This window comes from Psammomys obesus, unplaced genomic scaffold, assembly GCF_907164565.1.
Source record: "Psammomys obesus unplaced genomic scaffold, mPsaObe1.curated_primary_1811, whole genome shotgun sequence".
Taxonomy (NCBI): domain Eukaryota; kingdom Metazoa; phylum Chordata; class Mammalia; order Rodentia; family Muridae; genus Psammomys; species Psammomys obesus.
In genome coordinates, this window is record NW_026596069.1 from 24,444,627 (window position 1) to 24,469,840 (window position 25,214).

The following is a 25,214-nucleotide window of genomic DNA, read 5'->3' on the forward strand; positions in this document are numbered from 1 at the left end:
TGTGTGTGTGTGTGTGTGTGTGTGTGTGTGTGTGTGTGTGTGTGTACGGGAGAAGTACTGGGCCCTCTCACACGGAGGCAATCACCTGGTTAGCTCCACATGGGAGTTGTCATGAACTAGCACAAACAGTGTGTACGGGTTCTGCTTCACCCTCCTCAGAAAAACTTCAAACTTGCTTTGGATCTCATTGTCCAGGCGAACAACATATTTCTCTGCTCTCTGATGAGCCATCCCACTTTCCTCCAGACCCAGGTCCACAAGGACACCTGCCAAGAAGAAAAGGTTCCTCGTTTTACACATCTTTACGCACAACACGCACGTGCGCGCGCACACACACACTCTTGAGCATGGTGGAGACCAGTATTGGGCACTAACCACACAGGGGTTTAGGGAGAAACTCTTTTTTGTTTTTCATATTCTGCCTAGTTCCCTTTTTTTTGGAACATCCCATTCCATGTCTCATCTTCCTGGTGTAAAGAACAAGACACACATGTCTGCTGCTTCTCTGTTCTGAGCCTGCACTGGCCTCCCAGGATTCCACAGTAAGGAACGGCCACACCAGCTTACCGAACAGACCCAAGGATTCCTGGTGGCTCAAAAATGCCTAGAACTCCAGTTCCAAGAGAGCCAGTGCCCTCTTCTGGCCTCCACAGGCACTGCACTCACATGCATATAGCCACATACAGGTACACATACACACACACACACACCAAAAATCAAATTAAAAAATATTTTAGGACACATGCCCTTAATCTTAGCCCTCGGGAGGCAGAGGCAGAGAGACCTCCGTGAGTTCCAGGTCAGCCAGGGTTACATAAGGAAACTGTCTCAAAATTTTTTTGTTCTTGAGTTAAAACTAGTTTTATGTTTTCCTTTTCGAGCGTGATGAACTTTTCATACAATAAAACATTTTTCACTTTTTCCTCTAATTTCACTTAAGGCTATTGTCATTTGTGGAGGCTACAAATGGGTTGGTGCCATTTTTCTAAAAGTATAAAATTAAATCAGGATAATTCTTAAATGTGTCTTCATTTCAAAGGAGGGGGGTGCGTGAGCAGCAGCTTCACGTACCGAGAACTACGGCAGGCGTTTGAACGTCAGACTTAGTTACACACCCCACTAAGGTCACGCTTCTAGCGTCTTGAGACTGTAGTAATCGTGGGGAATTCCGTATGTCTTATTAATTGGAAAAGAAGCCTGACACTCATGGAGGGCTTCCCATGCTCTGTATCCGTGTCTCCCCACATAAACGTGTCTTCAGTGGAGGCTGGCGATGCCGTCCAGTGCAAGAGTGCTTGCTTGGCATGTGTACAGCCCTGGCTTTGTATTTCCTACTCTATGCTAAATTTGGATTTGTCTGTCATATTAATAAGGCTTATGTGTTAATGTATTCAATGCCTGCAAGCCAAAGCATAGTTTCTCCCCCCGGTGGCCCATGGTAGCCACCAGCATTGGCGCTTCACCTACAAGAAGGAGTTAAAGGAAACGCGTCATTCTTCAGTGTAAAGCTAACATCATTATTATACATGAGGAACTGAACTGAGGCCAAGCATAATGTTTCAGTCACAGCCCATTCGTATTCGTATTTCACTTTTCATTATTATTTAATTTCATTTATTTGTTCTCAGTTTACTCACTGTACCGGTATAAATAAAAACTTCATATAAATAACTTAATTAAGAAGGGCTAAGGGGATTGGGTGTTGGTAACAGAACACAATTTTCTTTTAGAAAAAAGGACTAAGATCAGGCAGCTGGTGGGTAGCTCGGTGGGTAATGGTGTCAACCAAGCCTGACTTGCTGAGTTTGATCCCCAGGGCCCACAGTGTGGCAGGAAAAAACAAAAACAAAAAGACAAAACAAAAACTCCTTCAAGATTTCATCTGGCCCCCACACGCTTGGACTGGCACAAATGTCATTAAAATACTTTAAAAAAAGCAATGAGTTGGAGATTCAATCAATACGGGATTATGTTTAGTGACGACACGTTCTGTTCTTGACGACTGGTAAGCAGCATCTAAATGTTCTTACCACGAAAACAATATAGTGAGATGATGGATAGGATAAGTAACTAGGTCTAGCCATTTCCTGATGTACGCCTATACTAAAATACGGTATGCACCAGAGAACGAAACTATTCTCTATTAAAGAAAGAATAGCAAAAGGGTTCAGCACTCGCTCCACGGCCTTCCTGCCTTTTCTTCTCTTTTTCCTTCTGGTTTTGTATGGCATTTGTGATGTTGCTATTTTGTTTTAATTCAGGGCAATTGTTTTATAGGCTGCCCCAGCCCGCGGGCTTTATTTTAACCACACTCAGGTTAAACACTGGACCTCAGGGGTGACCTCATGGACTTCTCTTTGGACCTAACACCAATTTGGTGCATTCCTGGAGGTGCCACAGTGCCCGACACCAGAGGTTAGGGTCGTGGCTCCTGACACCAGAGGTTAGGACCGTGGCTCCTGGCCTCAGATCTCTCCAGCGGCTGCGGGGCTTTTGTGCAGATGTGCCCCCCCTCTCGCTGCTTGATTTTTTTTTTTTTTTTTTTTTTTTTTAATGATTTGGGTTTTCTTTGTTCGTTTGTTGGTTGTATGGTAGTTTGGTTTTCTTTCTTTTTCTCTTGGTTTTGGTTTTGAAGACAGGGTTTCTCTGTGTAGCCTTGGCTATGCAGGAACTTGCTCTGTAGACCAGACTGGCCTCGAATTCAGAGATCCGCCAGCCTCTCTCTGCCTCTGCCCCCCAAGATCTGGGATTAAAGGCCTGCACCTCTATGCCTGGCTTTAATAATTTGTTTTTTATTTTTAACTCTGTGTGTATGTGCGTGCGCATGCGCGCGCAAGTGTGTGTGTGTGTGTGTGTGTGTGCACACCCATGTATTTGTATGTCTACATATGAGTGTGTTTCTGAGTGCAGGTGCCCACAGAGGCCAGAAGAGAGCATTGGATTCTCTGGCACTGTAGTTACAGGTGGCTATGAGCTGCCTGGCATGGCTGCCGAGAACCAAAATGTGCTCTTAATTACTGAGCCATCTTCCCAGCGCTGACTTTTATTTTTAAACATTATTTTATATCTTTTACTTAAAAACAATTCAACAGGGCTGGAGAGATGGCGCAGAGGTTGAGAACACTCGCTGTTCCTCCGAAGGTCCTGAGTTCAAGCCCCAGCAACCACATGGTGGCTCAGAACCATCTATAGTAAGATCTGGTGTGCAGGCAGAATGTTGTATAAATAATAAATAAATCTAAAAAAAAAAAAAAACAACAATTCAACAGGTTACTATTACTATCCAGCATAAAAAATGCTTCTATGCCTTCCTAATATGTTCTTATCAGTCTTTGGATATCTCTTCTCTGTGTTACAACAAAATATTTCAGGTTACTCTTTTTTTTTTTTTTTTTTTTAGTTTCGGTTTTTCAGGACAGGGTTTCTCTGTGTAGCATTGGCTGTCCTGGACTCACATTGTAGACCAGGCTGGCCTCAAACTCACAGAGATCCTCCTGCCTCTGCCTCCCTGAGTGCTGGAGGCAAAGGCGTGTGTCACTGCATCTGGCTGCTCCCATTTCATAAACAGTGTGAAATGGTATTTATAAGCCAAGATCCAGATGATAAATGTATTCATTGGTGTAAGCAAATCGCAGTTTACAAGAGCTTTCTGTGAACAGAGATAGAAATGCATTTTTCTTCAAATTTTACGTTCACACTTATTTCTACAAGGTATATTCATTCCTTACTGCTCCGCATTCCATGCGGTAGGCTCTCTTCTTTCATGGGAGGATCCTGGTTGTCAAGATTAAAATACTTATCAATCTGCTGCTTCTATGATGTGTGTAACATACTTCTTCAATGGTTACGATTCCCAACCACAAATACACTGGTTAAAATTCAACATTCATTTGTAACCATTTTGTTCTTAAGATATTTATTTATTTATTGAGAATCAAATTTTATCTTAACTAGGGTTGGAGGGATGCCCAGAGCACTGGCTGTTTTTCCAGGGGCCCTAAGTTCATTCTCAGCAGCCATCTACAACTGGAGCCCTATGAAACCCAATGCCTCTTCTGGTGTGCAGATGTACATGCAGACAGAACACCCATATACATAAACAAATAAATCTTTTTTAAAAGAATTTTTTTTAATTTTATGTATATGAGTGCCCCTCTGCATGCCAGAAGAGGGCACCAGATCTCAGTATAGATGGTTGTGATCCACCATGTGTCTGCCAGGAATAGAACTCAGGACCTCTGTAAGAGCACACAGGGCTCTTAACCACTGAGCCATCTCCCCCGCCTATAAAAAAAAAATTATCTGAACTAATTCTGTTGCTGTGCTGCTGTATTATCAACATAATATATAATTTGATGGATTTATTTCTGTTTGTACGAACTTTTGTCTGCTGTTTGCCATTGTTTTCACTAATAAAAATATATCACATTGTAAAAATATAGTAAAAAAACTGTGTTTAAAAAGTTTGAACTAATTTAGGTGGGCATATGCCTTTGATTTCCATACTTGGGAAGCAGAAGAAGGCAGATCTCCATATGTTTAAAGCCAGCCTGGTCTACATAGCAATTTCCAGGAAACCAGGGATTCAAAGGGAGTCCCTGTCTCAAAAAAAATTGGACTAATTCTTTTTGCTGTGTCATTGTATTACCAATATTACATGTAGTTTCATGTGTTTATATGTTTCTATTCAATTTTGTTCTCTTTCATCATCATTTTAATTACTTTTCAAATCTGAAAATCATAAAAAATAAATGAGATATAAGCTGGGCATGTTGGTGCATGCCTGTAATTCCAGTACTCAGAGAGGCAGAGGCAGGCAGATATCTGTGAGTTCAAGACCAGCCTGGTCTACAAAGCAAGTCTAAGACAGCCAAGGCAACACACAGACACCCTGTCTTGAAAAATAAAACAAAACCAACAGAAACCAAACAACTCCCCCAAAACAAAACAAAAACAAAACAAACAAACCAAAAATGAGATGTGAAAATAGGAGAATATTTGGGGTGAGGAAAAGGAGTAGCTGAGGCAGGGGAATGAGCAAGTGGTAAAGAGTAGACACGGTTAGATACACGTTACATACATGTATCTGAAAATCTGATGAACCCTGTCAGTTTGTGCAGCAAATAAATAGATAAATTGTTTTAAACATTAAAAGTCAAAAGTATAACCCTCTGTACCTACCTCTTCCCGCAAAGAGAAACATTTCATTAGTTTCTAGTTTAGCCTTTATGTTTTGTTTCCAAAAAATAAACAGATACTTAGAATCTGAAAATGGTCACAAGTGTTCCCAAATGGCTGCCCTGAGAAAAGCCACCTTTATCGGCATGTCTTCTTAACATTTAAGTCATCTACAATAGTTCTACTAGGTTAATAAATTATAAAAATGATTTTCCAAAAATATCGTGACCAAGACTGTCACAGTCTCCTAAATCCACAATAAAAGTAGAGAGCACGACCCACCCAGCACGACCCACCCAGCAGACCTGTAGAGGTGCCAGGATTCGCCCAGCAGACCTACAGAGGTGCCAGGACTCTGAGTTAGAGCTGTTTGAATAATACATCTTGGTTCTTGGCAAGAGCGGGAACTTAGGAAGCATCAGTATTCTTCTTTTGAAAGCAGTTGCCACTCACTTAGCTCTAGAAGGGTGGTAGCTAGGAACCTCTGTCTTGTCTACATGATATTCATTTCTATGGAGCTGACATGAGGCGATACCTTCGTCACGGCCATCCCTAAAGACCAACTCTAAACATCTTGAGTGAGGAATCTGCTTGGATATCCAAATGTAGCAGGAGGTTATATTGGAGGGATTCGCATCTGCTCTTTCCCCTATTTAGAGAATGCAGAATCTCGATGTGCTGAATAAAAACCTGAACATTAGCTTACGGTCCTCTTTGTGGAAGAAGAGGGGGGAAATCATCCTCAGGCAAATTCTCTACTGTGATGGGGCTAGAAAGGAAATAAAGCCCAAAACACATTCCAGTGTCTACAGGCACCACAGACCACAAATAATGGTCAGAAAAAGTGGCCAGTAGCAGTTGGAGATGTTAATAACCATGGACCTTTCAGATGTCCAGTATCACTGAAGATGAGCTAGGGCTGGCCCAATGCCCTATCATGCTATTTGGAGAAAATAGTATATTCTGATACAGTCCTTACTCTTGAATTTTTTAAGCAAAAATTTTCTATTTTTTAGTATCTAATTTTTATTTCTTGCCTTTCCCACCAAAGAAATATCAAACAAACAACAACAAAGCAAAACAAAACCTTTCCATCTTAGGCATCCACCTTCTCTGTGGATTAGACAGATTTCTGCAACGTTTCGGTATGCAAACAAACGAACAACAAGAAACTAATTCTTTAGGAGATGAAATCAGGCTATAGCTCAGGATAGAGCCCTTGCCTAGCACTCATGAGGCTGTGAGTTCCATGCTTCTCCCATCCCCAGACCATCTGCCATCACATGACACACGAAAATCAAGGAAACATTAAATCGTTAAAACATTCTCAGTTTTTAAGATTTATTTCAGCAATGGCTTTTGTCTTGAGGTTTCTCTTTCTGTGATAAAACACCATGACCAAAAACACCTTGGGGAGGAAAGGGTTTATTTCAGTTTACACTTGCACATCAGTCTATCAGTGACGGAAGTCTTGGGAGGAACCTGGAGGCGAGACCCATCAAGGAGTGCTACTACCTGGTGTGATCCTGATGGCTTGCTCAGCCTCTTTCTTGTACCATTCAGGACCAGCAGCGCAGGGTGGCCCTGCCCACAGATGAGCTGGGGCCTCCTATGTCAATTACTGATCAAGAAAATGCACAGCAGGCCAATCTAGTGGGACATTAGTGAGACTTCCTCTGCCCAGATGACTGGCTGGTGTCATGCTGGCAGAAAACTAGCCAACATTTCATTCTTTTACCCTGTGGTCTCTTTTTAGGGAACACAAAACACAAAAAAACAAATAAAACCCAAGCTGAAAAAGTTGGCTAAAATCCTCCTAGTTGTTCTCAGAGTCCACTGAATTTGTAGTCCCTCTGTCTAGGTAGACCCACTCTGGGCCCTTCTGTCCTCTCACAGGGTGGTGGGGGGAGGGGGATTCTTCAGTCTGAGTTTGAGAGACTGTGAAAGCATGCACTACAGGGTTACTTGGATTGCAGGGGAAAGAGCCCATGGCCAGAACAAGAACAGCATTCTAGGTTCACGAATGGTATTTGCCTTCATACTCTGCCTGATAGGCATACGGATGAGGCTTGTATATCGAAGGCCTCTACTCTTGACCAATTTCTTGAATGAGTTTCCAATGACCTAATTTGAGTTTGCAAAGGGAATCCTAAATCTTAGCTATTACTGTCATCTTTTCCTTTCACAGAACATTTTAACTTAACAAACCAATTTTTAAAATGTTATAAAATTTTGGTTTTAACCAATATTTATGAAGTGTCTGCTAATGGCCAGATAGGCAGACGTGTTCCTTGAGTGTTTCACTTTGTGGCTGAAGTGAACATTCTAGAGGCAGCTCATGGCTATAGAACTTTCTGGGTACATCTGAGCAGTGTGGAAGGAAAGCTGGGACGGTACTGGAAGCCAAAAGAACTATAATGTTTAAAGTGACACTGCCCGAAATCCAGATGCAACAATAATAGCAAAATAGTATACATCAATAATAAACACAACAGTAGCCACTGATGAGTGGTCACAGCGCAAGAGAGCTGCGGGGTGGGCAGTGGGCAGATGGAGGGAACCCGGCACAGCGCTCCTGATTCGGCAGGGAGACGCGGAGCTGGGCAGGACGGTCTTGTCTTTGGTGGTGGGTGGCCTCAACTGATGGACCGAGAACGGGAGACAAGGAGAGCGAGTGGGGTGAGGGAGGGGCAGCAGTGAGGTGGGGCGGCTGGACTGAAGTAGGAGGGCAACCCTTCTGTCAGGCAGGAGGAAAGGCGAGGAGATGGGCAAATTAACGTGTTCCTAGATTTGGAGGCGAGATGGTTTTAATCTGAAGTGTTTGAGGTTTTTTCCCCCTTCAGGGTAGGGGAGGAGAGGGCAGCCTGCAGCTTTGGCTCAGAAAGAAAGGGGAAGCCAGAGACCTGAGCCAGCGAGACGGACTTTGCAACAGCCGGTGAGGAAAGCTGAGAGAGATCTCGCCATAAAAACGAAAGAGTTAACTTTGGAGAGGACTGGGAAGATGAACCCTCCACTTAGCAGCCAGCACGGCAGTTACATGACAGAACTTGAGGTCTGCATTTGGGCACCACTGGCTGGACGGTCCCAGCGCCTGCCAGGGGCATGGTCTTGCTGTTTGGAGAAGGGGCTGCAGGGAACTGAAGGGTCCTAAACTCGGATGCTGCCTGGGCCCCACAGCTCGAGAGGCGTGGACAGGCTCAGCTCTGTTTGCACAGTGTCTGCAGTCGCCAGTGTTTGTCTTTCTTTCGGGGTTAGAGCGGCACCCCAAGGCTTTTGGTCTCTGGGATACTGGTTACCACCTACCAGTATCAGTACCAGAAAAAAGTGCTTTTTTCACCTAGTAGGTGAAGTTTTAAGTGATCAGTAAGGGAGAGTGAAGAGTGAGATCAAGAAGATATATTTTGGAAATGAAAATCTTGCTTTTGCGACTTGGGTTGGCCTCCAAATGTCTGCCTGTCTCCCAAAGCTTCCTTATGGCCTTTTGGACCAGGCAATCTACTTGTCACCAACAAACAGCTCTAGCTTCTTCGTAGTCGTGAGAATGGGCAATCATCGGGTTAGGTTCTTTGAGCCTATCAGTATGCGACGTCCTCACTAGCTGCACCACACCAGCTCCCATTTGCTGGACACGTCACCCACCCAAAGCAGGGAGCCCCTGACCACGACCCAGCACTGATATTCACCAGTCCCTCTTGACTTGACAGCAGTTTGCACTCTCACGGTGGTCGTATCTTAGTGTTCTGACTCCACCGTGTGGAGTTTCCTGAACTGTTATAATTTTAGATTACTGGACGAACTTGAAAAGGTTTAACCCATTTCTTTCTTTTTTTTCACCATTGTTTTTGTTCTTGTATTGTTTTCCTTCTCTCTTCCCTGTCTCTGTCCTTCATCCTGCACACCCTCTTTCCTTAATGTGAGTCAAGAGACCACATAGGTGCTGGGTCTGCATCTTTCTACTTTCAGCCACACCTGAGCCACCAAGGACACACCCTTTCTGAATGTCCTGACTACTCTCCCTGTCCAGTGTTCTCCCAAGCTGGTTGGCTGCTGAAATGCCCTCCTTAGGCATTTGGGGTCAGGAAGAAGACAGTTCTGCCTCCTTCCATCCTACCCCTGTTCCTTCACCCTCCATTCAGACCCGAGTCTCGCACCTGTTTGCTTGCCAGACCTTCAGGAAGCCCCGATGAGGCTCTGGCCATTCAACAATGAAAACACAGTTTGCCTTCTGTGGCCCTGGGCAAGTTCAGCTCTCCATTTTCATGGTGAAATAGGAAGAAACTGAGTCAGACGGTTTCCGGGGAACCTTCTGTTTTAATGGCTATGATAGCTGACTGGTGTTTTAATGAGTGATTTCTTATTCTGTCCCAGACAACGTCTCTTTATGTATTAATATTTATACGCACTTTCCTACTAACTAGTATGGGTTTAAAACATATGAGGGTACTTAAATATAAAGACACATTTTGGTCTACTTATAATAAGAAACACTGTGCACTTGTTAAGATCATTGCTTTTCTGGCCTGCACATCAACAGCGAGTGCAGAGTTAGGCAGAAAGGAGGCATAACTACAGACAGTAAGGAGCTAACAGCAGCATTTCTACAGTGGCAGTCCTTGGCTGTCAGATTACAAATGTTTCATGTTGTGGGGACTGAACCCAGAGCCTCAGACATGCTGACTGCATACTCCACCACTAAACTATAACCTCAACTCACAAATGTTTACAGGTTTCTACTCTGTTACCTTCATTTTTCAGAAAGATGGCTCAGGGGGGAAAATGCCTGCTGTCCCAAGTCTGGTTCCTGGATCCCACAGTACAAAGAGAAAACTGACCCCTACATCTGCTCTGTGTCACATTCCAACACACACCCACACACCCCTCACAATCATGTTGTTTTTTTTCTATAATTAAATAAAGAATATTATCTGGGCATGTTGGTGCATGCCTTTAATCCCAGCACCCGGGAAAAAGAGGCAGGCGGTCTCTGAGTTCCAGGCCAATCTGGTCTACAGAATGAGTTCCAGGACAGCCAGGGAAACAAAGATAAACCATCTCAAAAAACAAAACAAACAAAAAGTAATTTGCCTTGCATTTTCCAAATATGCCTGTAACACTGATTTTCCCCCCTCCAGGTTATAAACCTATGTAATCAGTCAGACTCTAATATCTTTCTGAAGAATGGCAATCTTAAAATAAGTGAGAAAAGCAAGAACAAACAAACAAACAAAAAAACCCAAATTCCCTGAGGTCCAAGAGGAGAGAAGGGAAGGCCCTGCACAGAGAAGAGGAAAAGTGCAAGTCATGGAGAGGTTACTCCAGGAAAAGGCCCTGCCGATTTGCTCCCTCAGAACAGGTGCTGTGACCGTTTGCTGAAGCGTGACTTGGGATATCAGATCACAGACTGTGGGAGGCCGCCACTGCCAGACCATGCAAGTGAGCCACCCACAGGAGAAGGCGCTCCCTCCGTGTACGGAAGAGAAAAGCCACAAGAAGTCACAGGTCAGATTACCTGATGCTACGGAAACCCACCCGTTGCCCACAGCGGAGGGGAGGAGAGGAGGCAGCGTGACCAGAGCCGAGGAAGCATTGCATTCACGCTGGCCTCTGTGAGAGCTGTCAGGGAAGGCTTCTGCCCTCCTGCTTACATCCAAAAGGTCATTGCCTAGTGTGGCATTCAAAGATTTAAAGGCTGACAGGCAGATTACCCTGAGGACTCCTGACACCGTGAACAGTACTTCCCCTGTGTCAGTCACAGCCAGTCAGACAGGTGAAAACATCCTGCCGGCTCCCGTGCTCCCTGGAACTGTAAGGGACGCTTCTGTAAGGAGCCGTGCTTCTCAAAGCGTGGCCCTCTAGCCAGCAGCACCCAGAAGCTTGGATGAAATACAGCCTGGGGACTCCCCGGCCTGCTGGGGAGAAACCTGCATTTTAAAAGATTCCCTGCAAGTCTGTCCAAAGTCTGACAGACACTGTCTATAAATGTGCAATCCATGACCTACATTTTTTTTTTTTAGAACTTTGAATTCATTAATTTTTTTCTGTCTTCAAGTATATTCTTTAATACGGCAAAAAGATCCACCCTCCAGAAGGGGTTTGACACTTACATTTTTCTTGTTAAACCTGGTTTATGCCAGGCAGTGGTGGCACACACCTTTAATCCCAGCACTTGGGAAGCAGAGGCAGGCAGATCTCTGAGTTTGAGGCCAGCCTGGTCTACAGAGTAAGTGCCAGGACAGCCAGAACTACACAGAGAAACCTGTGTCAGAGAACAAAACAACCAACCAAGCAACCAACCAACCAAATAATAAAACCAATAAAACCCTCATTTATATAAAAGCCAGCATATTTCCTTACCTGTCCCAATTTTCTAAATTGTTTATAGATTTTTATAGTTCTAGGCAAATTTTATTTTCATGAAAAGATATTCTTACCAAAGACTTGTAAAATCTTTGCTTTTTACCAATTTCCATCATCTTGAGGGAAATTATATTTGTATTTGTTCTCTACGTTCTTGGAAATAATTTTAACTTGGTTTCTTGTTGCTGACGTGGAAGGTGGCGTCTGTATTGAAAATGTGCTGGCAACTGCTATATGTCTGAGAACTCACTCTGAGAAATGACCTGCCTCAACACAGGAAGGATTCAAGTGGTTTCCACCCAGCATCCAGGGCAGGCTAGGCTTCCCTAAACCCTGAATGACCAGATTGCAGTCCCACGCATGACATCACAGACTTGCAGCATCTGGCAAACAGCTCATCAGTTTAGTCTCCAAGGCGAAAGGTCTGGGAGAAAGCTTACAGATAAATTATATATTCATTCATGGGCTTTCACGATTTTTTATTACCGAGCAATGTTTCAAATGTCATCTGAACATTTGGACTAAGTGAGAGGAAGGAATAAAGGGGTTCTAGGGCTGGAACTAAATAGAAACTTGTGGAAAAGTTTGCTCTCACCTGATTGTCGAACCCGCTGTAGAGTTTGTTGGACCAGGACCTCTGATTTCGGGACGATGATGATGAAGTCCACCTTGCTAAAGTGGCCGAGGTCCAGGCTCTGGCTGCCGCTGTCTGCGATTGCGCACACCTGGGATAAGAGTCTTCTGGCAACTGTGAGCTGTGGTTGATAAATTTGGAAGGTTTCGTTATCTACATCTAAAATTGAAAAAAGTTATAAGAACAATATTAATTTAGTTCTTTAACAGGCACTATGAATCCATACGGAGACATAAAACACAAGAGAAAAGCAATGTTTGGTGACCAAGAATTCCCACTTGCTGTTCTCATTCGCTACTGCGCTTTATGGATTTGTCTATTTCCCCCTAAAACCTGATTGAGAAGACACGGTCAAGAACTGGATATGACGGTTTTACAGGTGAAAAACTTAAAAACCGACGGATTGTCTTACAGCCCTTTCCCTGATAGCAGAGACAGACCACACCAGTACGGCTGGACCAGGACTCGGCTGCAGAAAGGGGGCATTCAAGTCTTTAGGACTCAGCACTGCCCAGGGCTTGGGCCCAGGCTCAGTCTAGGGAGGAAGGCAAGGCTGTATCTGTAATACTGCGAGATTCCTTCAAGTTTATTTTTTCTAATACTGTAGTAGACATTCCTTCTTCACTAGCTCGTCCCTTGCAACGTGGCCTGAAATCCCCTCTCTGTGACTACACAACTTAGACCAGAGACACAACCTTCACTTTTCCTCTTCCTTGGCTTGGCTGTGCCAGCACTTGTGACCTGGCAGACCTAGAAGGTATAGTCATTACCAGAGCTGATGCCAGGACTATCCAAAGAGACCTTGTGACACAGCCAGCTGGCCTCTCAATAGGTGATGTACCGCAAAACACTGTCCAGATACTCTCTGCATGTCAGTAACTATTACAAGTTCTCACCAAGCCAACAGTCCCTGTGACTCCCCTCCCCCAGACACAAAAGATCCAAGTGCAATAAGCAAAGTGCCTGGGCAGGCAGCTGCTATGCCTCTTTGAAGGGTCGCTTCTTATCAGGGATACATGTTGGCAGTTTGACTGAGACGCAATCACAAGGGCCCAATTAACCAGTGCTAACAAAAGTTGCTAATAAACTCAACCGAGGTGTAGTTGAGGCAGCCAGTACTCACAACACCCTAGCTACGCTGCACACCAACTAAGTGGAGCTTAACCCAGAGGCCTCCTGGCCGGCAGAAAGAACTGACTGACAGAGCTTAATGCTGTGAGGCTGAACAGCAGAGCTGGGAGAACAGCTCAGAGTTACACCTCTAGGTGTGTAAGGTCCTGAGTTCGATTCCCAGCATCAGAAAAGAAAAAGAAAAAAATGCAAATAATTATTAAGTTTTAAAAATTATGCATATGAGTGTTTTGCCTGTGTGTGTATGTACGTATGTATATGTACCATGTGCATGCCTGGTGTTCAAGGAGGCCACAAGAGCACACTGGATTCCCTGGAACCGATGTTACAGACATTTGCAAGTATCGGTGTGGATGCTGGGAACTGAACTGAGCTTCTCTGGAAGAGCAGCCAACGCTCTTAACGCAGAACCATCTCTCCAGTACCTACATATATTTTCCCCTCATTTTTACCCACAAAGACTACTAATGAAGAGGCTGAAGAGATGGCTCAGCAGTTAGGAGCAAACATTGCTCTTGCAGAACAGAGGTTAGTGTCCAGCACCCGCGTCTTACAACTTTGGGGGAATCCAGTACCCTCTTCTGATCTCTCTGGGCACCTGAACATACATTCACAGAAACACACATAATCACACATAAGTTTAAAAAATACCACCAATGAAACAAACCCATCTTCCGCAGATAGGTTATTAGTTCCTCAGTTCACAGGCTGTCAGGCTGAGAAATAAATGTGTATGCAGATTTGTATTCATAGTTTAACTCAGCAAACGCTGAAGTTCGATGAACTATAAAACATTTATCCCAGTGGTACTTCTTTGTAAATGTTTTGTTATAATTTTCAGTGTTTGCATATATGTGTGTGAGCGTGCCTGGGTCCGTGTGCCACAGCATGAATGTGGAGATCACAGGACAGCTTGAAGGAGTTGGCTTTTTCCTTCTACTATGTGAGCCCTCGGGGCTTGAACTCAGGTCATCAGGCTTGGTGGTAGTTGCTTTTACCCATGAAGCCATCTTGCTGGTTTCAAGCAACATTTCATTTCATTTAATTATTATTATTATTTATTATTATTATTATTATTATTATTATTATTATTATTATTATTATTATTTGAGACAGGGTCTCATTATGTAGCCCTGGCTATCCTGGAACTCACTACTTAAACCAGGCTGGCTTTGAACTCGCAGAGATCCACCTGCCTCTGCCTCCTGAGTGCTGGGATTAAAGATGTGCACCATGTACCTGGCTGACATTTATTTTTAAATTAAAACAATTCGTTTTTAAAATGTGTATAGTATTTTGGTTGCATGTGTGTGTGTGTGTGTGTGTGTTTTCCTCAGAGGCCAGAGGTGGCACCAGGTCCCCTACACTGGAGTTACAGACGGCTGTGAGCTGCCCTGTGGGTTGAAAATGAATCTCCGATCCTTTCAAAAGCAGCCAGTGCTCTTAACTGATGAGCTGTTTCTCCAGTCCCTCCAAGCAACTTTTCTTAAACAGAGAACCAGGGTTGTGTGTAGAGATCTGTATGTATATTGGAAATTAAGGAGTATTTATTTGATTAATTCATTATTATTACATGTGTATGTATAATGTGTGTGAGTGCACGTGTGCAGGTCAAAGGAGTTGGCTCTGTTTTTCTACCTTTATATGGGTTCTGGGATTTAACTCAGGTCCCTGGCTTGGGCTGCAAGCAGCCTTTACCTGCTGAAAAAATGCTAAACTTACTAACAGTTCAAAACAGTTAATAGGACCCCGAGTCAGATTGTCCAAATGACTGCTGTATTACCAAATATCGACCAAAAGTTAAGACGTCGTGGCACACAGTCACATTTGTTCTCATAAGAAGCCGGTGTGCAGGCCTGCTGCAATCTTAACTGCCTACGCGGTCCTCGGTAGAGAGGATGTATTCCTATCCAGGAGGAGGCCAAATGGCTGCCATTAGCCGCTAAGGCGGCGGTGGTGGTTTTTTCCCCCTGTCTTATATCCCAGTAACCAAGGAACTGGGAAAGGCAGTTTTACCACCAACAAACACACCCGCTAATCTGCTTAGGGCAGATGATGTGTTGGTAATACTGTTCTGCTGCTTGAAAGGCCTCATGCTCCCAGACTGCAGCTTCCCAAGCGAGAGAGAAACTGTGTCTAGGTGTTCTTTGAAGCCCTCAGCAAGCATGACAATTCTCTGGGAACAACTAAGGAATCATGCTGAGGATCCAGCCAGTGTGTGGGGGTGTGTATGTGGGGGGGCATGTTCCTGAAACCCCAGAATTTTGGAGGTGGAAGGTAAAGGATCAGAAGTTCAAGACTCAGCTGCATCATTAGTTTGAGGCCAGTTTGGGCTGATAAAATCCTGTCTCAATACACACACACACACACAAATAAACTGAAGATTCCTATGATCATTCTTGGCAAAAATAAGAACTTCCTGAGGCAAAAGGATACCATATTTAAGGGCAGCCCATGCAACTGAACAAGAATCTCTCAGGGGAAAAGCCTTACTAAGGGGAAGTTGACACAGCAAAGCACTGTCACTCGGAACTCAGTTTATCATGTAAAGAGCAACCAAAAGCCAGCCGCAGTCTATGCCAGAAGGCTCCTCAAAACCCTGAGGCTGTTGGGTTGTTTTGGTTTTTTTTTAAAGTGTATCTGTCCTAAGGGCTGATTCCTTCTTTCAGCCTCAGGCCACATTACCCAGGTTTTGTGTGGGAATCATAGCAGCAGCTTCCTGAGGCGACACACATTCGTTCAGGTCACCATTGAAAGGGGTGACCACGCTGTCTCCTCTTCTTTGTTGCATTTTTTCTAGCAGCCTGTCCAGGTCATCACCTATGTCAAGATAAAGTAGATTTAAGAAGGTTATAATGAGCGGCATGCCTGAATGGTCCTTATCAGAATCCAAGTTAGGCAGCTGGGCTGGGTTCTCATCACGATGGGTAAGCTGGCCTGGAATTATGTCAGAATTCCTACATGACCATCTCTGCCGTGGCATATCTACAGTAGGGGCTGTTCTCCACGGCATCTACCCTGGCGGACGCATGCTTCAAACCAACACACTCTCAGCACTGGCTCTCGTGGTTTACATCATATACAAAAGCAGGCAGAATGGGCCTGTTGTGTTTCTATCTGACGTGTGAAAAAGCATAAATCTGGAGAGAGAGAGAAAAAACAGCCCAAGGTCATGCAATAGACACAGCTAAGCTGAGGCTTTAATCCTGGTATCTCTGTGCTTTCCCCTGGACCTCACATGGCTTCCTGTGAGGTGTTAGATAAATCACTCCAAATAGAGGCTCAGCCAGCAACCTTAAGCCCCACCTTCCTGACAGGCTAAGATTTAAATTCAGACAATCACGCAGCTAGGGCTGGCAGGGTGGCCCCAATCTTGCAACCACTCACCTAATGACGTGGTTTTGAAATGTGATGCCAGGAAACTGACCTTTCCCGTGATGAGCTCATAACTAATTTCTTTCAAAAACTCACTTGTGGTAAGCATGCTCTCAGCCAGAGCCCGGGACTGATGTTGACCTGAAGGACAGAAGAACAAGGCGATGAGTCATCACTGACACTAATGTTTGCTGCAACATTAATTATGATAGACATAGTCAAAAACGACAGGGACCTGATTAAGAAGGTCATGGCATTTGGAAAGGTGTGGACCATTACACGGCATCTGAGGCATCAATGTGAACGTTGTTTATAGAGGCAGCAGCAGCAGCAAACATTTGTAATATGATGCCAGGCGATTAACAGAAAAATGGTGCATTTGTGTTTGTGACTGTAAAAATACACACATGCATATACTTAAAGGCTAGAGAAGTCCATGGAAAATGTCTCAGTGTATTTACATGGCCGTTATCAAGTACTTACCTTTAAAATGCAAATTTACGTGGAACTATTCTTAGATTTTCAGATATTAATGATACAGTCAGGAGAAGCTTTCTGGAACCCTGACATAGAGTGGGCAGACAGTTTGGCCAGTGTCCTGGAGAACCAGCATGAGCATATTGGTCATCTCCCCACGTTCTAAGGTTTCCTCGCTGGTGCAAAGGAGGCTCCTCACTGTGGAGAGTGTCTGACAGGCACCGTGGCAAAAGCTTTTCCGCATGACAGACTGGGAACACTTGCAAAACCTTTAAAATGTACTTGTTTGTTTCTCTCTGTGTGTGTTCATGTACCAAACATGCATGCAGGATCCTGAAAATACGAATAGGGTGTTGGGTCCACCAGGACTGGAGTTACAGGCAGTTGTGAGCTGCAAGGTGGGTGCTGGGAATTAAACCCAGGTACCGTTCAAGAGCAGCCAGTGCTTTTGACTGCTGAGTCATCTTTCTAGCCCCAATACTTGCAAAACCTTTTAAGGACAGAAGTTACATGAGATGAGGGTATCTGTTTCAAGAGTAAGTTTTAAAAGAATGTCTCCAGGCTAGGGGTGGTGGTTCACACTCTTAATCCCAGTGCCAGGAGGCAGAGGCAGGCAGAGCTCTGTGAGTTTGAAGCCAGCCTGGTCTACAGAGTGAGTTCCAGGACAACCAGGGCTACACAGGGAAACCCTGTCTCAAAAAAAATAAAAAACAAACAAACAAAACAAACAAACAAACAAAACCCCAGAAAACAAATGACTCCAGAACCTCAGCCACACTGAGGGTTTTAATACCTGATCTGAGGAAGAAATGAAAGTTAAAATTGAGAGAAGTCAACAGCCATTAACCAGAGAATAATTATGTACCTGCTAAAAACACCCAATTGCTACTTTTCAAATACAGATGCCAGAATGGACCCCTTAAACATGTGATAAGGCAAACAAAGCAAGCCCCAAACCCTACTTACCCAATACCACCACACAGAATTCATTTCCTCGGATTTTCGATGCACAAATCGCCACAACATAATCAGGTAGCCTCTGATAGTGTTTCATCTCGCTGAGAAGCCTCAGTGTCTCTGAAATGCCCTCTGCCAGAGAGTTTGGGGTCACAATCACATGAACCAGGTCTTGAGACACGCTGGCAGCTAACCGAGCAAGCCAGGGGAGCTGTCCGGGTGACATGGGTGGGCACGGAGCGCCCATCTGCACCGCTCTTTCTCTCACAGTAAATTCCTGCATAGCTTTCAACATGATTTGCTCAAATTCTTCCCTGAGAGGTATCTGGTCAGGACCTGTATTAAAGAGAATTACAACTAGAATTTAGACATCACAGAAGAGAGAAAACACATAGCATCTAGCATCTGACAGTTTAAAACCCACCACACTCCAACCGGCAAGGGAGCACTTTTATCTTGCAGTGTTCCCAGGCCACAACTTATACTAGCCACCCAACATTGCAAAATTCCCTTTTCATTTTTCTCTGGCCTCAGTTTTGCTTTCTTTCTTTTCTTTTTGAGACAGGGTTTCTCTGTGTAGCCCTGGCTGTCCTGGAACTCGCTCTGTAGACAAGGCTGGCCTCAAACTCAGAGATCCACTTGCTTCTGCCTCCCAAGTACTGGAATCAAAGGCATGTCCCACCACTGCCTGGCTCTGGCCTCAATTTTTTCACTCGGGCTCTGTTTCAAGGAGGAAATACAAAGGTACAAGACTGATCCCACTTCATGCCCTGGGAGACAATCATTTTCAAACACTGGCGCTATGGATTATGCTAACTACTAATAAAAGAAACCAACACACTGGTGTATAATTAACTTTAGGTTTCACCTATTTCTCATTTTATGCATAGATTCTTTTAAAAATTTATATATATTGGTTTTTTGAGACGGAGTTTCTCTGTGTAGCCTTGGCTGTCCTGGACTTGCTTTTTAGACCAGATCCGTCTGCCTCTGCCTCTGCCTCCCTGAGTGCTGGGATTAAAGGCCTATGCCACTACACCCAGACTATAAAAATATTGTAATGTATTGTCTCCACTGGATTTTGACATTATTCACAGGAAAATTACTTTTCATTCCCAATTTACTTGTTACACAGCCCCCAACTTTCCCCAGACAGAGGGTGTCCTATAATCTCATTCTCCCCTTGTACTTTGGATTGTTAAATAGGACATTTGGCCTCTCTCCCCAGCCAGAGTTGAGTAAACTTATACTGATGGTCTATAGCACTCGGACTTAGAAATTAGAGGGATTTTGTTTCTTACTCTCTTTAGAGACTTAACCAGTCTTCAGAACAAAATCAGCAAGCATCCAAGTGGCACAGATTAAGACTTCTACCTTCAGTTTAAATGAAGAGCTAGGGGATATATTGACTGGTTTTGTGTCCGTGTTGGGTCGTGTTCCATCCCTTGTCCCCCTCTCACCCTGCGTAGACTTGAAATTCAAGGGCTCCTGTCAACAGGGGCAGACTCCTCAGTATCTGTGACCACAGGCTAAGCACTGGCTTTAGAAGCCCAGGCTATCCCACAGAGGTAAGGATGGGGCCTGTCTAGAAGAAACCATTCCTTTCTCTGATGGCAAGTTAAGTGGTCTCGTGGCCCCGCTCATCTTTTTTGGAGAGTAAGAAAATGAGGGGTTTAATTATCATTCTTTAAAGACAAGTGGGATTATAGAAAACATCGCACATTCTAAAACTAAGTAATTTATATGGGATAAGCCACTTTTCTAGGAGCGGCAGAGGGCCAGGGAGGAGTTGGAGAATGGGAACCTATTGGTAGGTGCTTGTTTCCTGTTCAGCGAGCACATAGCCTGGCACTTGCCTAGTTGCCTAGTGAGTGAGGCTCTGGGTTCCAGCTCCAGAACTCCACCCATTCCACATAAAACACGGTTTCTCATGTCCTTCCTGACCCTGCCACTTGCTGCGTGGAAATGAATGGTGGGTTTCTGGCTTTGTTTTTAGGTCAGTTGGGAGTCCTGCCACTCTGGACTTCACCCAGCTTTAGCAAATTAGAGTCATGGTTTGCAGTCACCACACCCAAAGTGTGCAGTGGGCTCAAAGTGGCTGAGTTTGTAAAAAAAAAAAAAAAAACAAACACGAAGGGAAGGTGCTCATTTTTATAGCACTCTTCTACCAGAGTACATGACAAGTGAAAAGCAGGTGGCCTGTCTCCATGTCTTAGTGTCTTCCAGTGAAAACCCGAAAGGCTCAGAGGCCCAGTTGATAGGTGCATGAGACCTAGGGCAGGGCAGGAGCCAGCAACATTCTCTGGGGGCATACAATGAATGCATGCAGAGATATTTGGGGAAACTAAAGTTTCCAGAATTCTTTGCTATCTTAAGACTCTCATAAAGCTTTGATTGAAGTACTGTTAAGAAACAAAAAATGGGGTGCACACACTCAAGTTCAGACGAGAGAAGATCTTTCAGAACAAAACATGTTCCCACTTCTTCACTTCCACCCTCTGTCCTGACTGGGTTCTTCCAAGCTCGATAACAATGATCTTCCCTTTGAAAGCTATTCCCCAGAGCTTCAGCGCTGATGGCTTTTCAGATGGAGCCACCACAATAGAAGAAACATTTCCCAGAGCTCACCTGGATTTGCTGATTCCATTATCTACTTCAAAAAAAAATTTTTTTTTACCTTGTGAAATGCCAGAAAAAAAAAAAAAAAAACATTTAAGTGACTATCATAGAAAGCTCTTCCTTTCCAAAGAATCTTGCTTTTCTTTTTTCCCTGTCAGTGCTCAGAGAAACAAAGCATAAAAACTGTCATTTTAGAGGTTTAGATAATTTTTCAAAATGTCCATAATCTATGCATATGTGAAAATATTCTTGCTGCCTCTTAAACTTACAGGGACAGAATAATTTTTTTTTTCAGGCATACCAGAACAACTTGGTGGGGGACGGAGAAGTCCCAGCACACAAACCCGGGTGAAAGAAAGAAAGGGAAGGAAGGGAGGAAGAGAGGGAGGAAGAAGGAAGGGAGGAAGGAAGGCTACGCTGTTGTGCTGCATGTCAACAGACCTAATGACTTTCCAGTCACTGGCAAAATTCTGGAGAGAACTGATGCTGAATAGAAAAAAAGAACCTTATTTAATTAAATTAGAAATCTCCAAGTTAAGAGGCTTTAGTAACTGGAAAGAAGATATTTTATTTTTGTCAGATGGTTTATTTAATTAACTGGGACCCTGGTTTTCTTTGAAGGTTGAAAAAAAAAAAAAAGAGAGTGATTGGCCTTTTACTAAAAACACTGCCCTATAAAGCATTGTTCTCACTGATTGGGGGAGCACGCAGATGTGACTTCGTGTCTTACAAGGCAGCCCACAGTCTAGAGTATGTAGCAATTAAACTTACGACATCAAATAAGCTAGAATGAGGTGGTTTAAAAAAATAACTTTATTATTTACGAACAAGTAAGATTTTCAAGTTACAGGTTTATTATGAAAGTGGGTTTCATGGAAAATGTGGCTTAAAAAACTCATCAGGGTGGAGCCCACCTCAAGGAGCCTCCTGGAGAATTAAGATCCCTCGCTGGCGTTGCTACATGGCACTGGAAAGGCTGTGTCTGCCTTGCTGAAACTTTTGCTTATTAAATATGATCTCAGTATTTTTATGGTTTCTTAACACCATAGTACTTTTTAACATTTAAAAAAAGAACTCATGAGCACATATAAAATTATTATATGAAAATCTGCACCTCAAACATTTTCCTAAGCAAATCAATAGCGTGAAATCCCAGAGTGAGTGTGGGATTAGGCTGCATATTGATGACTCAGCAGTTTGCAAAATAAATAACATTTTAATGTAAATGTTGGTGAGCACCTGTGGTGCTGTCAAGAAACCTGCATATACTCCCTGCAGGTTCAGAGGAAGTGAAGGGTTCATGACCTTTGCATCCCTCTGACCCTAGGGCCTTCCTTCCCAAAAGGAACCCTAGCAAAGCCCTCTTAGGTTCTTTCTACTGGATAGGGAGGTTAGGGAGCACCATGACACTGGACACTAGGGGGAGCAATTTGTCCCTTTTATGAAGAGCCTGGAGAAAAGGGAAAGGAAAAAGTCAGGAGACTGGGTAGAAGGAAAGCAACTTAGAAACCAAAGAAAGAAAATACGAGCCAGGCAGGCAGACGAACGGGAAAGGACACCTCCACGATGCTGGAGGGCAGCTTACCCAACCGTACAAGATACTGGATCGTCAGGAGGATCATGTTCTCCACGCTCAGGAGATGGGTGCCGTTCAACCCCAATTGTTCCAGATCTTTGTTTTCCAACTGTGGAATCTTGTAGCAATTCACCAGGAGGGGACTCACAACAATGTCACCAACATTCCCATAGAAATAGGGTAAAGTGCCGTAGCCTGCCCCCAAAGAAACAAGTTAGCACGACTCCGCACTTCCGAGTTCCCGTCAGGCGCACCAGCTCAGGGCCCCTCAGCCCGCTGAGATGGTGCCTTATGAATTAGCCTGCCTGCTACACACTCTATAGAAAGCGAGATGCGCCATTCCATCAGATCATCTGCTCCCCACAGATGGGGTACTGCTAGCGCCATAGTCTGTCCCTGAAGACCAATGTGATGATAGATAGTTCCTGATCAGCCTTCTTTTCCACATGAGACAGCAAACTGCGGTAACATTTCAGTGCCCAGTGTTCTGGGGGTTGAGTGGGGAAAGTTAAGCTATACTCACGGATAGACCAATATTCTAAGTAGTTGCAGAGCCTTAGCGATTTCCTACTTGTTTTACAGTATTAGTGTTTGTTTGTTTTTTCCAGTTTTTATGTGTATGAGTAATTTTCCTGCATACATGTCTGCACAGCACATGTTTAGGGTCCATGGAGTTCAGAAGAGGGTGTTGAATCCCCTGAAACTGGAGTTAAGAATAGTTGTGAGCCATTACATGGGTGTTGGGAACAGACCCTGTGTCCTTTGCGTGTGCAGCAAGTGCTCTTAACCAGTGCTCCATAACGTTAGCCCTGATATCGCCATGTTCTTTTCATTTCTCCGGATCCAGGGGATGCGTCAAGATACCTTAGGCAGGACAGACATACGTTGAAAGGTATTTCACCCTGCTTTGGTGGTGCAGTAAAGAGGACCGTCTCTCTCTGTGAGACTTTCTTTTTCTTCTCTTTCTTTTGAAAGAGTGCCCTAATAAGTAGCTCTGCACCGAACTCAGTATGTAGACCAGGTTAGCCTTGAATTCACTGAGAGCTCCGTGCCTCTACCTCCCACGTTGGGATTAAAGAAAGGCGTGCGTCACCACAGCTGGCCTCTGTGAGACTTTCTAAAAGCCAAGTGCAAAAGGAACAAAGAGCTCCACATTCTTCATCTTTTTAAGGCTGACGCTGATGCTAAGGACCTCCTGAGTCACATGGAATTTAAACCACTGGAATCCTTCTCCCCAGTACCCCCAGATCCAGGATCAGAGGATAGGGTGACCTGATAAAGAACAGGGCCTGAAGTAAAAACACCCAAGTCAACAGAGCCAGGCCCAAGCACAAGAGCAGATAATGACTCATGAACACACCCCACCTCCTTTATCATGGGAAAAAAACCAGGCAGTCTCCTTCTGGTCTAGACGGCCTGGCTAACAGGCCTTCAGATATGGGTATGGAAGGTACTCAACTAGTTGTAGAATGCAAAAATTGGAACCTAGAATTTAGGCCCCTAAACAACCACACTTTCACTGCAGGCAGCAGCCGGTTGGGCCAGACTCCGCAGACACCAAGACGCTGACTCACAGAGCTGGCTCCCTGGTTCAGACCTATGCCCCAGGGGGTTCCTGGTTTTCTGAAGTGAGGTCTGTCAGTTGGCTCAGTTCATTTCTTTTCTTTGAGGTTTGGCTTTCTTTGACTGGACTGTTTCCCTTCCTCCACCTGTCCACTTTCAGTAGGCTTCTGCACACAGCTTTAAGTTCAGCCTGAAGGTTTTCTAAGACCCTTCCCGATAGTGGTAATCCCTCTCTCCCAAAACTTGGTGACGCTCTTGGCTATGAACCTTTGCCAGCTCTCATATCCCAATGCATCACAACGTTGTCTGAGTGTGTGGCAAATACTGACTCCAATAAAGGGTCACCCCTAGCCCCACCTCCACCCACCCACCCCCAACTGGAGAGAGATTCTTGAGGGCAGGAATGCCTTAGTCTCAGGTTCAAATCACTTGCTTAATGAAGGGGGTGGCCAAGGAAAGCTGCTGCAGTCAGTAGGGACAAATAAATTTACTCATAAGAGTGTGACTAGGCCCACAGAGAAAGGGCAGCAGACAGAGCAGTCTAGATGGTGGAATTCCTCCACCTTACCTATCAGGATCACCGGTCTCACTCCCGAGTTACTCAGCAGGTTTTCAGGAACAATCACAGTTTCCCCTGCAGGGACAGGCCGAGGCTGGAGAATTCCAGTTAACGGGGTCTGTGGAACTGGCGTAGATAAAAGGGGCTCTGGAAAGAAAAAAAGTAGTTTGACAAGAAAGATTAGGCAGGGGCTAACCGAAAAGCTTCAGAAACCAATGCAGTTCTAATACGTTAAGGAGAGATGTTTTAGAAGTCTAATAGTTTACTGTTTTTTTTCATTACCATATGCATCACAGAAAATTAGAATAAAAAAGCAGAGGTAAGAAAACAAATCAAACATAATCATGCCCCGGTAGAGAATGACCCCTGAGCGCCGCAGTGGCTTTTTCTAAGCAATCTTTTAGATTTAGCCTTGTTTTTCTTATCTACCACCCCGGGTGACCACGAGTATCATTTCCCACTATATAAAGCTGAAAACAGAAACACATGACAAAGACTCATCCTTAATCATTTCTACCTGTAAGCAACTGTGGTACCATATTGCATTTGTGAGATTCCTCTAGAATCTTTAAAACTACTTAAGCAGATCAAAAAATGTAAAGACCCCTACCCAGGGCTTAGGGTTGAAGCTCTTGCCACTGTCTAGTCAGTAGAACAGGCGGGCAAATATTTACATACTTGGCTGAGGGCATCTTTAGACACAGTCTAGACAGTAGGAAGGAGATGAAGGCAGCTCTGCACAGTGTAGCTTCAGTCTAAACCATAAGACCAAAGTAATCAAGAAGTAG

General features: G+C 44.2%; 1 protein-coding gene across 1 annotated transcript in view; it reads right to left on the reverse strand.

Moving 5' to 3' along the window:
• Positions 1 to 25,214, reverse strand: part of Greb1l (GREB1 like retinoic acid receptor coactivator) — a 234,634-nt gene that overhangs the window by 37,029 nt on the left and 172,391 nt on the right. Inside the window, exons 11-17 of the mRNA XM_055625276.1 lie at positions 24,436 to 24,573; positions 22,314 to 22,499; positions 18,119 to 18,445; positions 16,688 to 16,816; positions 15,986 to 16,120; positions 12,131 to 12,328; positions 86 to 266 (exon numbers count right to left, since the gene is read on the reverse strand). Of these exons, the coding sequence (XP_055481251.1) occupies positions 86 to 266; positions 12,131 to 12,328; positions 15,986 to 16,120; positions 16,688 to 16,816; positions 18,119 to 18,445; positions 22,314 to 22,499; positions 24,436 to 24,573 (1,294 nt within the window). The remainder of the gene's footprint in view (positions 1 to 85; positions 267 to 12,130; positions 12,329 to 15,985; positions 16,121 to 16,687; positions 16,817 to 18,118; positions 18,446 to 22,313; positions 22,500 to 24,435; positions 24,574 to 25,214) is intronic.